Source organism: Zeus faber (genome assembly GCF_960531495.2).
Source record: "Zeus faber genome assembly, contig: SCAFFOLD_101, whole genome shotgun sequence".
NCBI classification, from domain to species: Eukaryota; Metazoa; Chordata; class Actinopteri; order Zeiformes; family Zeidae; genus Zeus; species Zeus faber.
The window spans coordinates 27,796-44,501 of record NW_028293184.1 but is presented as its reverse complement, the minus strand read 5'-3'; the positions used below and the strand labels follow the sequence as shown (position 1 = coordinate 44,501).

Here is a 16,706-nt window from a genome sequence, read left to right as displayed (position 1 = left end):
TTGACAAATTTGTTGGTACCCTTTCAGCTCAATGAAAAAATGCTTTATTCCCCCAAAAGTGATTGAAATCAGGCATCAGGTAAAGCAAAGAAACTGTGAAAAGAGATAAATTATTGCTAAAGAGATGAATTATATTCCAAAAATGGCCTGGACAGATTTGTTTGTGTGGTGGATGGGGTGGCTTTAGTAGCCACACCTGATGCTCATTGGTTGGGCTAACGAGCATCAGGGTCAAAAACCCCGTCCACACACTCAGTCAAGAGGGGAGCCCTTGTCATGCATGTTCCATCTGCTCCTGGCTAATTTCATGTAGCCTCATCTCTACAATAAACTGGTCTTCACAACCCCCCATCGTCTGTGTCTGTGTCGCATCCCTGCATTCTCCACCACTGTGACTGACTCTCCACCACATGCCATCCAAGTGGCGTGCTGAGGGGCCTCCGGCACCAGTCACTCTTGTTTATTGCATCACGATTGTGTCTCTGGATGGATGATATTATCAAGTTGATATTTATTTGCCTGGATCTCATTTCAGATTTGCTCAGTGGATTAGTGGGCTTGTTGGGGGTCTATTAGTTGTTGTTCTTGTTTATTTTGACATTATGCACTTTTCTTTTTCTTGTGAGAGGAGAATGAAATAATACTAGCTCTCAGAACTGCCTTTGCTGTTTCCCAGTCTAAGGATGGTGCTATCTCTGGAGAGTAATTCAGCTCAATGAAGGATTCTCTGGAAAATTAGTTAAATTCTGTCAGAAACGAGGTGTTAAAACGCCACCTGGAGGACGTTTCAGAATGACTTTTCTAACCCTGTTTGCAGACAAATTTAACTTGATATAAGCTTTTATTAAAAAGTTTTATTAAAAAAAAGTGTAGTTTTTCGCTGATGGTTTTAAGCGATGATTTTTTCTTTTTCGCCAACTCTTTAACTCCGTCTTGGTTGTTTCAGTCGGAGTGGGAGGCTACACACCCGTTCGGAAAAGCCCCCGTGTGTGTGTAGTTTGCATGTTGCTTGTTCAGCAATAGGAAATAACTGACATTATGGTTTTATATGCGGACAAATTTTATTTTTACTGTTATGTGATTCAAATACTAAACTTACATTTATTTTTTCACTTTTCCTGTAATGTAATTCCTATAATGAAATCGATGTTTAATTTTGTCTCTGTGTGTGGTTGTGGGTGTCTGTGTGGGTGTGTGAATGTGTGCATGTGTGCAGTTTACCTACTACAAGCAGCAGGAGGTGAACGTCTCTTTCCACATCAAAGACCAAGACTCTGAGCGCAAGATTGACAGCACCCTGACAGGTCGGTCTTACACACATACCCCCACACACACTGTTGGAGAAATTCTCCTGCGTGATCTGTGAGGTTTATCTGCCCACTACAGGAAAACAAAACTAAGAGTATTAAAGATATTTATTCTGCAGAATGAAGAGAAAGATTCAGAGCGGCTCCAAATCAGTTCTGACCAGTCTCATACTGATAAACTAATGATGAAGACGGCTTTTTTACAGATTGTGTAACATTGATTAGCTTGTCATTTACAGGACAATGCCAATTCAATCATCAATTGATCAAATTAAATCAATCAGTTGCTCATACAATTGTTAAGAGTCAAGCTCAGGTCACAGGTACAGTCTGACAAACTCACAATGCTCTATAAAGTTAGCCTTATCTTCACACAAGGTTGAGGGAGGATGGAATGATATCTGGTTTTTCAATACGACAATAGGCATTGTTTCGTACGTAACATACGTCTCTTCATATAAACTCTTGAGAGACACATTAAAAACCCCAAGGCAATGTGTTTTAAAAGTTACATAACATACAAAGGACTTTTGTCCTATATAAAACATGTAAAACATCATTCACAATATTGATCATATGCATTTTTCTGCTGCACTAATGCACTAATGCTAACATTTTATATAAATGAGGCAAAGCGATCAAAAAATTACATATAAATTCATACCCAAATATCCCAGACAGAATTCAAGAAAATCTCCCCCTCAATTTGGCCAAAACTCTCTTCCGACATTTGACTAGAGAAGAGTAAAATACCATGAAGGCTTATATACACTATACTTTGACAACGCACTGTAAAAAACCCAAGTCGTACAGAGGGAAAAATCCTGTGTGAAGCCATTCTACAATTCTAACTAGAAAACAAAAATCATGAATCAATATTTGAAATAAACAAACAGAGATTACACAAATACATAATGCTATGCAGGATAAGCAATGGTTATCACTTAATAATGTGTACAACAAAATAAAAAAACAAAATTCATTGTGTGAACATAATGACTAACACATTCTGTAAGCAAGGATAAACATATGTAGACAAACATCTTCACATCTCAACGTCTCTGTCATCATCCTAAGGTAGTTTCCAATAATCTCTTGGTATGGAGACAAACTGTCCTGCTGTCATATTAGTTATCATCTTACGAACGATAGGTATTCACGCTAGACAGCAGCATAGCATCAAACACATTATCACTACAGGTATCAATATTTTTATGAGCATAGAAATCCATGGTCCCAGTGCATTTCTTAGCCAAGTAAATGGGTCCCACTGTCAGCTTGGTTTTTCATTAAATCATCACGTAACTCTTTCATAGCTGGTATGGCTAAAGACAAATTCCCTGATTCTACATCATTGGCAGGAATGTACACGTTAGTACAACACGACTCACCTATCATAGCACATACACCTCCTTGAGCAGTACTCATTATGTCTAGAGTGGTCTGGAGGGGTCATTAATAATCTTAAATAATTATGTATTCAATAATGTCAACTTTATTATTGAATAGAATAATAAAAAAAAACAAATGAACACGCAAAAAACACCTTCTCTTAATCAATGCAAAATTGGCCACTTCATCCACGGACCTCCAGACCAATATATCCACTGCCTTTCCTAGCCTGCGCAGCATGCAGCTGGCGATACATCTATCTGGGGGGGTTATCAAAGCTTCTTCAACGATCCTCTAGATCGATACAATCTTTAACCTAACTCAGAGTTATTTCCTTCGATCTTCCCTGATCGGCACAATAGCTATTTCCAAGAGATTCCAAGAGGTTTTTCTCCCTGATCGGTACAATATCTAAATAAGTCTTCACCTTAATTTGTTTGGGATCTCATGGTGTCTCGACTGGATCTACCTGTCATGTCCAGATGACTCCTTCTTGGAAATCTGGTCTCTGACTGCTGCTGTGCACACAACCTGGGCATGAAGCAGAGAAATTCTCCTGCTTGGTCAGTGAGGTATATCTGCCCGCTACAGGAAAACAAAACCGAGTATTATAGCTATTTATTCTGCAAAATAAAGAGAAATATTCAGAGCTGCTCCAAAGCAGTGTTCTGACCAGTCTACCCCTACTAATGACGGAGTTGGCTTTGTACTGATGACCAGTTGTGTAACATTGATTAGCTTTTCATCGGCATTTACAGGACGATGCCAACTCAATCATCAATTGATCAAATCAAATCAATCAGGAGCTCATACAATGGTTTAAAAGACAGACTCAGGTCACAGATACAGTCTGACAAACACAAAATGCTCTGTGAAGTTACCCATATCTACACACAAGGTTGATTTTTCAGAAGGCATTTTTTAGAAAACAGACTCTACATATAAACTCTTGAGAGACTAATTAAAAACCCCAAGGTAATGTGTTTTAAAAGTTATGTAACATGCAAAAGACTAGTGTCCTATATAGAACATGTAAAACATCATTCACAAGATTGATCATGTGTATTTTTCTCTCACAACACTCACCTACTAATAGTCCTTTATCATCCAAAGACCAAGTAGAAAATTGCGCTGATTGCAGCATGCATGGGAAGTTTTATCAACTCTGTTATGAAATCAAACTTAACCTCTCTCTATCTCTCTTTCCCTTTTTCCATGTCTTTCCATTTCTATCAATTCAATTCAAATTTGCTTTAGGGGCATGGTGAGCATTTTTATATATTTATATTTTGTCTATACAGTATATCTGTCATACAGTTTATACAGTACAACAATTATGTAAAAAAACGAATAAAGTGTAAAACAGTACACATAATGGTAGGTGGGGGAGTTGTACAGTCACTCATTGCCCCCCCCTTGTCTGGCAGGCTGCAGTGTATTTAGTTGCCACAAGTGAGCATTCTGCCTTTTTTCCTAGAATGTAGGTTTCTTGGCTTGTATTTGAATTGATTTCATGTTTTAGAATTGTATCAAATTCAGTCTTGTAGTCATCTCTCCTGATATGTGTGCAGGCTTGTGAGGATGCAATGGGAGCACAGCCTGACCCCTCTGGGTTGCCAGGTCTGATGGTGGCGACCGTTTTCGGTGGCCAGACTGTCCCTCTCACTGTCATTTTGACAGTCATTTTTTGTCAGTCACCATGGTCTCTCTCTCTCTCTCTCTCTTGCACTCTCTCTTTCTCCCTTTGTCTCTCTCTCTCGCCCTCACACAGTGGTGCTGTACAACTGCTCGATGGGCAGGGAAGACTGCAGCCTTTGCAAGCATGCAGATGCCAAGTACCAATGTGTGTGGTGTCCGTCCAGCCACGCCTGTGTTTATCAGGAGCTCTGCCGTTACCGGGAGCCGGTTAAGTGTCCTGACCCCACGATTACCGATGTGAGTACGAAGGGCTGTATCGATGTGGTACTTTCAAAAGGCAACGCTAGAGGCACACGCACTCTTGAAAGTCTAAAGTAACTCCTTATCACTCTGAAGGGTATGTGTGTGCGTGTGTGTGTGCATGTGGGTGTGTGTATACTGCTCAAAAAAATAAAGGGAACACATAATCATTACAATGTAACTGCAAGTCAGTCATACTTCTGGGATATCAACCTGTCCAGTTAGGAAGCAACGCTGATTGTGAATCCATTTAACCTGCTGTTGTGCAAATGGAACAGACAACAGGTGGAAATGAGAGGCAATGAGAAAGACAACCCCTATAAAGTAATGGTTCTCCAGGTGGTGGCCACAGACCATTTCCCTGTCCTCATCTTTTCTGGCTGATTTTTGGTCACTTTTGCATTTTGCCAGTGCCCTCACCACTAGAGGTAGTATGAGGCGGTGTCTGCAGTCTGCAACCCACAGAAGTTGCTCAGGTAGTGCAGCTCATCCAGGATGGCACATCAATGCGCGCTGTTTCCCAGCACAGTGTCAAGAGCATGGAGGAGATACCAGGAGACAGGCCAGTACACCAGGAGAGGTGGAGGGGGCCGTTGGAGGACAACAACCCAGCAGCAGGACCGCTATCTGCTCCTTTGTGCAAGGAGAATCAGGAGGAGCACTGCCACAGCCCGACAAAATGACCTCCAGCAGGCCACTAATGTGCATGTTTCTGCTCAAACTGTCAGAAACAGACTCCATGAGGGTGGTATGAAGGGCCGACGTCCACAAGTGGGGCCTGTGCTCACAGCCCAACACCGTGCAACCCAATTGGCATTTGCCAGAGAACACCAGGATTGGTAGATTTGCCATTGGCGCCCTGTGCTCTTCACGGATTAAAGCAGGTTCACACTGAGCACATGTGACAGACGTGACAGAGTCTGGGGACACTGTGGAGAACGTTCTGCTGCCTGCAACATCCTCCAGCATGACCGGTTTGGCGGTGGGTCAGTGATGGTCTGGGGAGGCATATCCTTTAGAGGCCTCACAGACCTCCATGTGCTAGCCAGAGGTACCCTGACAGCCATTAGGTACCGGGATGAGATCCTCAGACCCATTGTCAGACCATATGCTGGTGCAGTGGGCCTTGGGTTCCTTCTGATGCATGACAATGCTCGGCCTCATGTGGCTGGAGTGTGTCAGCAGTTCCTGCATGACGAAGGCATTGATGCTATGGACTGGCCTGCCCGTTCCCCAGACCTGAATCCAATTGAGCACCTCTGGGACATCATGTCTCGTTCCATCCGGCGACGCCACGTTGCACCACAGACTGTCCAGGAGTTGAGTGATGCCGTGATCCAGGTCTGGGAGGAGATCCCTCAGGAGAATATCTGTCGTCTCATCAGGAGCATGCGCAGACGTTGTAGGGAGTGCATACAGGCACGTGGAGGCCACACACACACTACTGAGCCTCATTTGAATTATTTTGAGGAATTTCCACAGAAGGTGGATCAGCCTCTGATCTGATTTTCCCACTTTTATTTTGAGCATGATTCTGAATCTAGACCTCCATGGGTTAATGATTTTGATTTCCATTGATCATTCTTATGTTATTTTGTTCTCAACGCATTCCGCTATGTAATGAATAAAGATTTTCAACTGGAATATTTAATTAATCGAGATCTAGGATTTGTTGTTTAAGTGTTCCCTTTATTTTTTTTAACAGTGTGAAGAATATTCTATTTTATTAAAAGGAAAAGAGAATGGCCAAAGGGAAGGTTTATGGATGTGGTGAGGCAGGCGATTTGAGTAAGGGAGGAAGATGCGCAGAACAGAAGGTATTGGAGGCAGATGATCCACTGTGGCGACCCCTAACGGGAGCAGCCGAAAGAAGTAGATCAATTTTTTTCTTTTCTTTGCTTTATTTATAGGTTTTTTTAGTATAATATATACAAACATTAAAGCACATATGGCACCCCTTCCCTGGACACCCAAAATGTAAACAAAATTAATTAATTTAAATAAAAAAATAAAACATGTGTGGAAGCAAAGGGGCTTGGTTTGTTGTTGTTGTGCGTACATATACAGATAGATACATATACATATAGATACAGACAGACATAGGTATGTGTACCTTAATTTAGTAAACAAAAACAAAAAAAACGTGTTTATGAAAAAGATAGACAGTAATTGTGAATTCTATAACGGGGAACCAAGTGCATATACATTTCTGATGGGACTTTCATCTGTTATATGAGTTTTTTCTAATGGAATTAAGGATAGCACTTCTTTGATCCAATTTGTGAATGATGGGAGCTTATCAGATTTCCAATTGCGGAGAACAAGTCTCCAGGCTATAAGTGAGGCAAATGCTACCGCGTTAGCTTGGGATGTATTGATGTCTACGCCCTCACTGGGAACCCCAAAAATAGCAGTAATTGGGTTTGGTTCAATTATTTTATGACAAATAAGGCTTCAAAGATACGACTGACTGTAGTTAAAGATGGGCATTCCCAAAACATGTGCCCAACTGTGGCTGGGTTCAGGTGGCACCTAATACAAGCAGGATCAACATTGGGATGGAATTTAGTTTCTCTCTCGTGAAATGTAGATGATGCAGTACTTTGAATTGGATACGGAAATACCTGAGACAAAGGAAGGTGATGTGAATGCGGCGTAGGGAGTGTTTCCTTTCTGCTCCCAGGCTGATTTTGTTTTTCCAAGGAGGGTGAAATATTGACTTGGATAATCGTATATATATTTATGAAACGTTTCCATTGGTATATCAGTCCCAGTCCAATATGGTGTCTAACAAGCACTTTGCTGGCAGGACAGGAAATGGGTAGCGTACTTCAGTGAAGCTGCGGACCTGGAGGTATCTAAAGGAGTGTCTTCTGTAAATTATGGTCGTGTTGGAGAATTTCAAAAGAGGCAAAAGTGCCATCTATAGGTCGATAAAAAAGATCAAACCGTTCTATGCCATTTAAAATACTGCTTTTGTCTGGGCTGGAGGGAAAAGTTGGTTATTACATTTAGCAGACGCTTTTATCCAAAGCGACTTACAATTGTTCAAACACCGACGGACGCAGCCATCAGGAGCAATTAGGGGTTAAGTGTCTTGCTCAAGGACACTACAGCATGCTAGCAGGAGGAGCCTGGGATCGAACCAGCAACCTTTGGATCACTAGACCACCAGCTCTACCTCCTGAGCTACCATCCCTGTGTCAAGGACATATGGGCTCTAAATTGACAGCAATTTCAGAAAAGCTTTTTTATCACAGGATTCTTGACATGTTTGATAGTTTCCCCGTTAGAAGTTCATTCACACAGCAACCTGTGTGAGCGAGAGTGTGGAATTAACTTTAATAAAGCTCAAGACTCCAAGAGCCGCTCTAAAAGTTGTTTGGATCTCTCTTTCTCTCTTCCTCCGCACTCCACACGCACACACACACACACACACACACACACACACACACACACACACACACACACACACACACACAGACACTGCACAGAACAGCTTAAGCCATTTTCAAAGTCTACGTAAACACTGTCAAATGATTATACACACACACACACATCTCACCTATGGCTGCTTTATACAAATGCATTTTCTTCTCTAAATATAATTTTATTTCTTAATTGCCCGTGTGCTACAGGAACATGTGTGACTGTACTATCTGTGTGTGTGTGTGTATGTGTGCATTTAGTATGTGTGTTTGTGTACACACACAAAGAAATGCCAGTGTAAATAAAAGACTGAATGAAATCCTATATATCTCGCTATCTCGCTGCAGCGCAAAGTTATGAAATGACTATTCCTTTAGAATCCATTTTAATAAAGCACACACAAACACTGGAGTATTCTCATTCTCATACACTCTTCTACTATCTGCCCTTTTTTCATTCAGGTATCCCTTTCCCAGGTGCTTTCTGTTTGTGTGTTTTTTTTGTCCTTTTCGCTCTCTTTTCATTATTTATTCAACAACAACATTCCGCAACAACTGAGACAGTATATGTTTCCTATGTGAAACAGATTTTACTCTGATGCTGGCTTCATCCTGGCCAAGTCAACTTCACTTTGACCACCCTGTCACACCAGTTTTTTCCACCACAATATCGGTATTTATATTTGCCATGAAGCATTGTTTTTCATATTCGGACAGAATAACTTAGCTTGACTTAGAGATCTCGTAGTCTCATTCCAATGAATTTTACTTCAGTTTTAAGTAATTTCTAATTCATCTTGGGTTAGGGTAAGGGGGTTAGGGTTAGGGTTAACCTGTTGGCTTGTCACAGTTTTACAGTATGTGAGCTTTATTAATATCTCCTTCCTTTGATTTCTTCCCTCTCATCCCCGCAGATTGTCCCCCGCTTTGGCCCTCTGAATGGCCGCATCTCTGTGACAATCAAGGGCTCAAACCTGGGCATCAAGAAGGAGGACATCAAGAAGATCACAGTGGTTGGAGTGGACTGTGTCCACCAGAGGGACCAATACTCTGTCTCCACCAGGTAGAACAAAATTATAAAAACATTTGCAAGCATTTAATTGAACAAAACAATAAGAAAAAGAGCCGTGGACTCCCCTCACGTATCTGTCTGGGGTATCACTCCTTTCTCTGTCCAGCTGTCTGTCTCAATGCGTAGCTATCTAGCTGTCAGTCCAGCTATCTGGATAGCTGTATGTCTCACTGTCTGTCTAGTTGTCTGTCTAGTTGCCTATCTTGTTGTCTCGGTGACTGTCTAGTTACCTGTCTTGCTGTATGTCTGGTTGTCTTTCTCACTGTCTATCTAGTTGTCTGTCTCACTATCTGTCTTGCTGTCTCTCTAGTCGCCTGTCTAACTGTCTGCCTCGCTGTCTGTCTAGTTACCTGTCTCACTCTCTGTCTGGCTGACTGTCTAGTTCTGTTTAGTTGTCTGTTTTGCCATCTGTCTAGTTGTCTGTCTTGCTGTCTGGCTGGTTGTCTGTCTAGCTATCCGTCTAGTTGTCTGTCTTGCTGTCTCTCTCACTGTCTGCCTGGTTGTCTAGTTCTCCCATTTGCATTGTGCTATATGTCTTTTGGTCTGTTGCAGTAAAATATTTTTATTTGTGAGCTGAGTGAAGCTAGTGCTGGAGCTACACCCCTGCCTTCATGCCACAAGCCTGTATCTCCCCTTGTTTTTAATGCTTTTTTATCTACCATCTCTGTCTCTAAGTTTCTCCTGTGAGTACTTTGCAAAACTTCTAAATTAAAGGTCACGAGACAACAGAATTAATTATTTTCATATCCAATGCCTCCTGTCTCTGTAGTGTGGTGTGTGAGATCGGCCCGATGAGGGCAGCACCGGTGGACCTACCAGCGGATTTTAACCAGGGAGTCGTTGAGGTGGAGGTGGAGGGAGGGAGGCGAGGCCGATCCCAAGTCACCTTCACCTATAGAGTAGGTGCACACACACACACAACCAGACCAGTCACCAAACCATTAACAAAACACTCTTTCTATTGGAATACTCATTGGATCTTATCAAATTATTAAAATTATATATATATATATATATATATATACACAGTAGGAGCCACTTGGAGAGGGCAACTGGAACATGACCGAGCCCAGGCAGATCTGTGTTTGGGGCGTGGCTGACCCATGCAGGGACCGTGTCAGGTCTTCGCTCGGATATTGCCTGTAATAATATCCCCCTCGATTTCGCGCCGGCACCTGGGAATGCCTCCAGGCTACATTTTACGGAAAAGCAGCTGCAATGATTTATCTGTCCACTGGCGGGAGCAGTGGTTCAAAACGTAAAGCAACTTGGGAATAATCTTGCATTTGTTTTGGCATAGAAGATATTTTCTGTACATCTAAGAGAATAAATATATGTATCTGGAAATATCGCAAAAAAAAATTTCATTGCAATACTTAATGTATGGCAAAACTCGCAATGTCATGCGTTTTTGCATCGCAGGAACTTTTTCTTAGTTCACAGGACTTTTTGAAGGAACTGTGCCTTTTACTGTCTGCAGGAACTATTTTAGGAACGATCATAGCTCCTGGTCCAGGACAGGGACTGAACCTTCATTGATCTGAGTGCCAGTGATTGGTCCAGACCTAAGACCACGGTCCCTCAGGCTGAATCACCCAGTCGAGTCGTATTGCTTTGAGTGTGGACCAACCCATGTATACTCAGCAGTAACATGACGAATGCGACCCACTGCAGCAAAACCTGCTGTTCCTTTGTGGGTTTTTTTAATCTCTCAACGTATTTGTGACCCACTGCAGCGAAACCCGTTATCTTGCGCATTTCTATACTTGCCTGGAGCAGCCAAATAAGTTGAAAAAACCTTTCTAGAAGGAAAATTAGATTTTTCCAGTTGTGTTCCTTTGTGTTTTTTTTATTTTTATTTCTCAATGTATTTTCATAACCGAGTTTGATTTATAAATAGAAAAATGCAAAACCGTGGAGTTAAATAATCCCTTTGGGAACATGGGGAAATGCAGTTAACTTACCGAGATGCTGAACAGAGCTGAACAACGCCGATCGATGGTTTCCTTTATAGCGACCGTCCAGGTGAAGATCATTCCTCCATATTCCATGTGATGTGAAGTCACAATGTGAAACCGTTTTGATAGAGTTCAACCTTTAAATCATACTACTTTTATACACACATGGAGACATCATTGTGGAGGGGGTGTGTACCTAGTGTACCATCAAAGAAGAAATGCTGACATCACTTCCGTAAACAAGACAAGGATCCTGTTTTACTTTGTGTGTGAACACTTTTTTTCTCCGTGTTGTTATGGATTACGAGAAACAGGTGGCGGAAGATCTAAATCAAATCGCAGACCTTAATCTGACCAGTGCGATAGATCCAAGTCAGTGTAAGCAGCACATACTGGACTTTATTTTCCGTGATGGTAGTCAGTTCTCCGACAGCGACGCAGAGAACGACAGCGATGCTGAATCTGATACTAGCGTTATCCCGGACTTGGAGAGCATTTCAAACAGCAGATTTCAACCTGAATTTGGCGATGAAAAGGAATGTTTTCAAGAACCACCGTAGGAGACCGATGATAAGCCCGTTATCAGAAGAAGAAGTTGATGACGTGATTAAGTCCGTTGAGGTTGGTGATGCAGATTATGAACAAGTAGTAATGCACAAGATTCTCAAGGTTACCTACAAATGCAGCCACAGGCGAAAATAATATGGAAAAAAAGGCCCCAAACACTCTGAGTGTAGCTGGGGTAGGGTTGGGGTTAGCCCACATGATAACTCCAAGAACTTTGAAGATATTTTGCATTCACACATTAATATATTAAATGACACACTGAGGCTGATACAGGGACTCATATTATTGATTTATTTATTGTCTATTAATATTGCTAGACTAATTTTCTAAATAAATCCACTTTTATAAAACATGTATATTCTTGTGTGTTGATAACGCTGTTCAACATTCCCTCAAAACACAAGAGCAATGCAGAGATTGCCCCATTCAGCAGGGTGTCAAGTCCCCATTCAGCAGGGAAGTAGCCAGGCTCTGTTGGTCCTCCAACCATTTACATTCTGGGCGCTGGCTGATTGAAGCCAACTGTGTGGGAAAACTTTGAAGGTGATTATCTCAGAATAACAGTTTGCCACTGTGGTGGACCAAGGGGGCGTGGCCAAGCCACCGCTGCAGACAGGCGGTGCACTCTCCCATCCCGGGGTCAGTCAGCTGCTCGGCATCAGCCTAATCAGCGGAGGGATCCCCAAAAACAGAAAGGTATAACTGTGTGTGTGTGTGTGTGTGTGTGTGTGTGTGTGTGTGTGTGTGTGTGTGTGTGTGTGTGTGTGTGTGTGTGTGTGTGTGTGTGTGTGTGTGTGTGTGTGTGTGTGTGTGTGTGTGTGTGTGTGTGTGTGTGTGTGTGTGTGGGGCCCTGAGCCAGAACGACCGTCTACAAGTGGCACCTGAGCAGAGACATGGAGCAGTGTGAGGCAGATTCCTGGACGCCCTCCCCACTGGAACAGATGGTGGTGGCCCTTGTAAAAGTTAAATTGTTATAAACTTTGTTCGTGGACGGACTAATCGTTACAGAGGAAATCAGAGACAAACTTTATGTTAATAAAGTATTTAATCTTGTACAAAAGGAGCAGTTTCAGTGTAGCAACACAACAGAGAGCCACAAAGGAAGTTCTAAATTCTCACTGGAGATCTGAGTTTTTATACAGTTTTCTAGGAGTGGCGAAACTGACGAGTCGTTGAAATGTCGGTCAGCAGACGTCGCGACGCCTCCGCATGGGTCCTGCTGATGAGACAGTTTCGCTGATGGGACAATTTCGTTGAGACAGATCATCTGTTGAAGTTCCCTTATCTGATGGTCGAGACATGTTGCCTTTCTCCTCTTCACATTAAGGCACAGAAAGTGACTAGTTCATGTCTTTTTGAAGAAAAGACAAGAACGAGGGCCCGCAAGCGGGACGAGGGGGCGGTTCAGGACAACCAGAAAGCAATACATATCCTCCTTCGGGAGCTTACCGGAACCCGCGAGGAACGACCGCTGGGCCCCCCCGTCCCCCCACTACAGAAGATGACGGGGGAGGATTATCCCGAGGCATTCCTCACCAACTTTGAACTGATGGCCGAGGCGGCCGCGAACAGGCGTGGCGGCTTTTCCACTCCTGACAGGCGAAGCCCAGTTGGCGGTGCATGCACTACCGCCCGAGCAGCAGATGAGCTACGCTGTCGTCCGGATTGCCGTGAAGGAACGGGTCGGGAAGACACCTGAGGGCCACCGCCTGCGCCGCCGGGCACTTCAGTGGCTCAGTACGGAGGCGCGCTCCCCGCACCAGATCGTCAAGGCAGTGTCCACCGAACAGTTCATGAACAATCTTCCGGCCTGCGCCACTATCTGGGTAAAATGACACCGTCCAGCCTCCGTCCAAGCCATCATAGCCCTCGCGGAGGACTACGCGGAGGCCTACGCCCACACGAGCACCGGACCAGAGAGGGGCCCACCGAGGGACCTGCACCAAGACGCGGCGCAAGAGTCGACAAGGGACTGGCCGATACCAGCACCGCGGACCTGGCGGTCATCACCAGCCCCCCTTCCGGAACCACAGGGAGGGCCCACCTCCCATCCCTTCGCCCGCCAGAGGAGGGAGACCACCGTCTACCACCATACACCCTCCAGAGCCTTGCAGAGCGTCGCGGCCTTGGGACCACCGAGAATTGGGCAGGCGTCTGGGCAGATATGCTGACGATGTGGAAAACCCGATCACGACTTCCGGGACTGCCTTTGAGCGGGTAGATAAAACATTGGGGCGCTGCAGCAGCGCTTTGCTGATGTGTTCTCTCCCTTGCCCAGCCGTACGCTCCTCATACTCCACCATGTGGAGATGACCCCGGGGGTGAAAGTACGCAGCCGCATCGCCCGCCTGAAAACAAACAGAAAACAGTACAGGCGGAATAAGAGGCCATGCTGGACATGTGGGTAATCAAGGAATCTACGAGCGACTGGTCCAGACCCATTGTTCTAGTGGGTAAGCCCGATGGGTCAGTGCGGTTCTGCGTAGATTACCGGAAGCTGAACACTGTGTCAAAGTTTGATGCCTACCCGGTGCCCCGTGTCGACAAGCTTCTCGACCGGTTAGGTACGGCTCGGTTTTTTACGACGCTGGATTTAACCAAGGGCTACTGGCAGATTCCCTTGTCCCAGCAGTCCAAGGAAAAATTGGCCTTCTCCACTCCGCAAGGCCTTTACCTCAATTTGTAGTAAAGAAACTCTCCCTACCCTACCAACCCTCCACTGAGTGCTTCCGTTTGGGTTGTTTGGTGCCCCCGCGACCTTTCAGAGCCTCATGGACCGTGTCCTGCGCCCGCATGCAGCATTTGCCGCTGCATATTTAGACAATGTCATTATTCATAGCGATACTTGGGAGTGGCATATGCAGCATGTGGGCCCAGTGCTAGCGTCCCTGAGGTGCGCGGGGCTGGAGGAGGGAGTTACGGTATTTCGGGTACTACTTGGGGGGGGCTGCTCCGACTGCAAGTAGATAAGACTCCCGCAGTCGCGAATACGCCCAGACCTGCTGTCGGCCAGACAGCACCCTGCCTAAGTGTGACGGTGGGGTATGTGGTGGACCAAGGGTGCTGCTGGGGATCAGCCTAATCAGCGGAGGGACTCTGATTCACCTGATCCCCAAAAACAGGAAGGTATAACTTTCGTGTGTGTGTGGGTGTTGTGTCCCCGCAGTAGGATGGGCGTGTAGGCAAACCAGCCGGAGGGACACGAACCAGCACGGACAGCTGGAGATACCCGGATATATCTGAACGATATATACACTTCTCACAAAAAGTTAGGGATATTTGGCTTTCGGGTGAAATTTATGGAAAATGTAAAAAGTTCACGCTACAGGGATATTATACATGAAAGTAGGGCATTTAAGTAGAAGAATGCAATGGTGATTTCCTCATCTCAAACAATTTATTGAAACAAAAGCAAACAACAGCGGTGGGTATACCACAACAAAAAATGTCAATGTCTCAATAACTTGTCATGTGCCCTTGAGCATCAATTACAGCTTGACAATGACGTCTCATGTTGTTCACAAGTCGACTTATTGTTTGCTGAGGGCTGGCACCCCACTCTTCTTGAAGGGCGGCCCTCAGGTCATTGAGGTTCTGGGATACAGAGTTACGAGCCTCTACACGGCGACTCAGCTGATCCCATAGGTTTTCTATGGAATTCAGGTCTGGAGAAAATGCAGGCCACTCCATTTGAGGTACCCCAGTCTCCAGCAGCTGTTCCCTAATGATGCGACCTCGATGAGCTGGAGCATTGCCGTCCATGAAGATGACATTAGGCCTGTTCATGCAGGGGCACAATGACTGGATTAATGATGTTATTCAGATAGTATGGGCTTGTCACGTTACCATTCACAAAGTGTTGGGCAGTTGTGTATTGACTAGACACACCTGCCCACACTGTAACACCACCACCACCAAAGGCTCGTCTGGTGACAACAGTGGCTGATGCACAGTGCTCTCCTTGACGTGTCCAACATCAGTGGCGGCCATCATTTCTGCTCAACGTGAATCGACTTTCATCAGAGAACAGCACTGAGGCCACTGGTCCCTCATCCAGCGTAAATGCTCCCTGGCCCATGCAAGACTATGATGCCTGTGCCTGGTTGTGTGGTCAGGTACCCTTGCAGGTCGTCTAGCACGCAGACCACGCTGATGTCAACGGTTTCGAATGGTCTGACGTGACACTTGGGTGCCTCTCACCTCCCTTAAATGTGCCTGGAGTTGAGTGGCATTCATCCTCCGGTTCCGCAGGGCACTGTTCACAATGAATCGGTGTGGGATGTGGCCAAAGGACGTCCACTTCTATGCCTTTCTGTAACTCTTCCAGTCTCTGTATCTCTGTTGCAACCTGCTGATGACACTCAGTGGCCACTTCCCTCTGAGAACATCCTGTTTGAAGCCTCGCAATGGCGAGGTACTGTTGATCAGTTGTTAGGTGTCGTCTTGGTCTCATGATGTCAAAATGTGAACAGCATGATGAAGAGGACTGTTTAAATACCAATTCTAATTGAACCAGGAAATGTATTGGTCGATTCATGGATCAAACACCGGAATTTTGCCGTTCAGCTCCTTGTTAGAGAACAGCAAGTTGTGCAAAAGGTACTGAAACATTGAACAGTTGGACATGTGCATTCAAAAGTTTAGAGAAGGTCAAAGTAAGTTCACCTGTAAAGGTTATAGTGCATTTTAGGTTCATCCTGAAATTTTACCCAAAAGCAGAATATCCCTAACTTTTTGTGAGTAGTGTAAATATCTTGGCCTGCGGGCCTGAAGTTTGTTTGGCCAAAGAGCCACCATTGTTCAAAAGACTTAATATTAATAGACATTAATATACACGCCAACTGGTGCTATTTCGCCTCTGCCTGCCTCCTCTTCCTCATTCCCTGGCCCTGAGCCAGAACGACCGCCTACAGCAGGGGTGGGATCACCCATTTTTGCCAGTGCATCAAAGTCTGGTGTTAGTTTTGCTGTGGCTATTATTAGAACAGATCTGAGTCTGTTCACACATACGTAGAGCCAAACAACCCCAGCATCCTCTGTGCCA

General features: G+C 44.6%; 1 protein-coding gene across 1 annotated transcript in view; it reads left to right on the top strand.

Annotated features, from left to right (window-relative positions):
- Window positions 1-1,216: 1,216 nt before the first annotated feature.
- LOC307247615 (plexin-B2-like) overlaps window positions 1,217-16,706 on the top strand; it is a gene marked incomplete at both ends in the record, with an annotated part of 43,162 nt that continues 27,672 nt past the window's right edge. Inside the window, 4 exons of the mRNA XM_080024658.1 lie at window positions 1,217-1,304; window positions 4,471-4,634; window positions 8,980-9,128; window positions 9,907-10,036. Of these exons, the coding sequence (XP_079880784.1) occupies window positions 1,217-1,304; window positions 4,471-4,634; window positions 8,980-9,128; window positions 9,907-10,036 (531 nt within the window). The remainder of the gene's footprint in view (window positions 1,305-4,470; window positions 4,635-8,979; window positions 9,129-9,906; window positions 10,037-16,706) is intronic.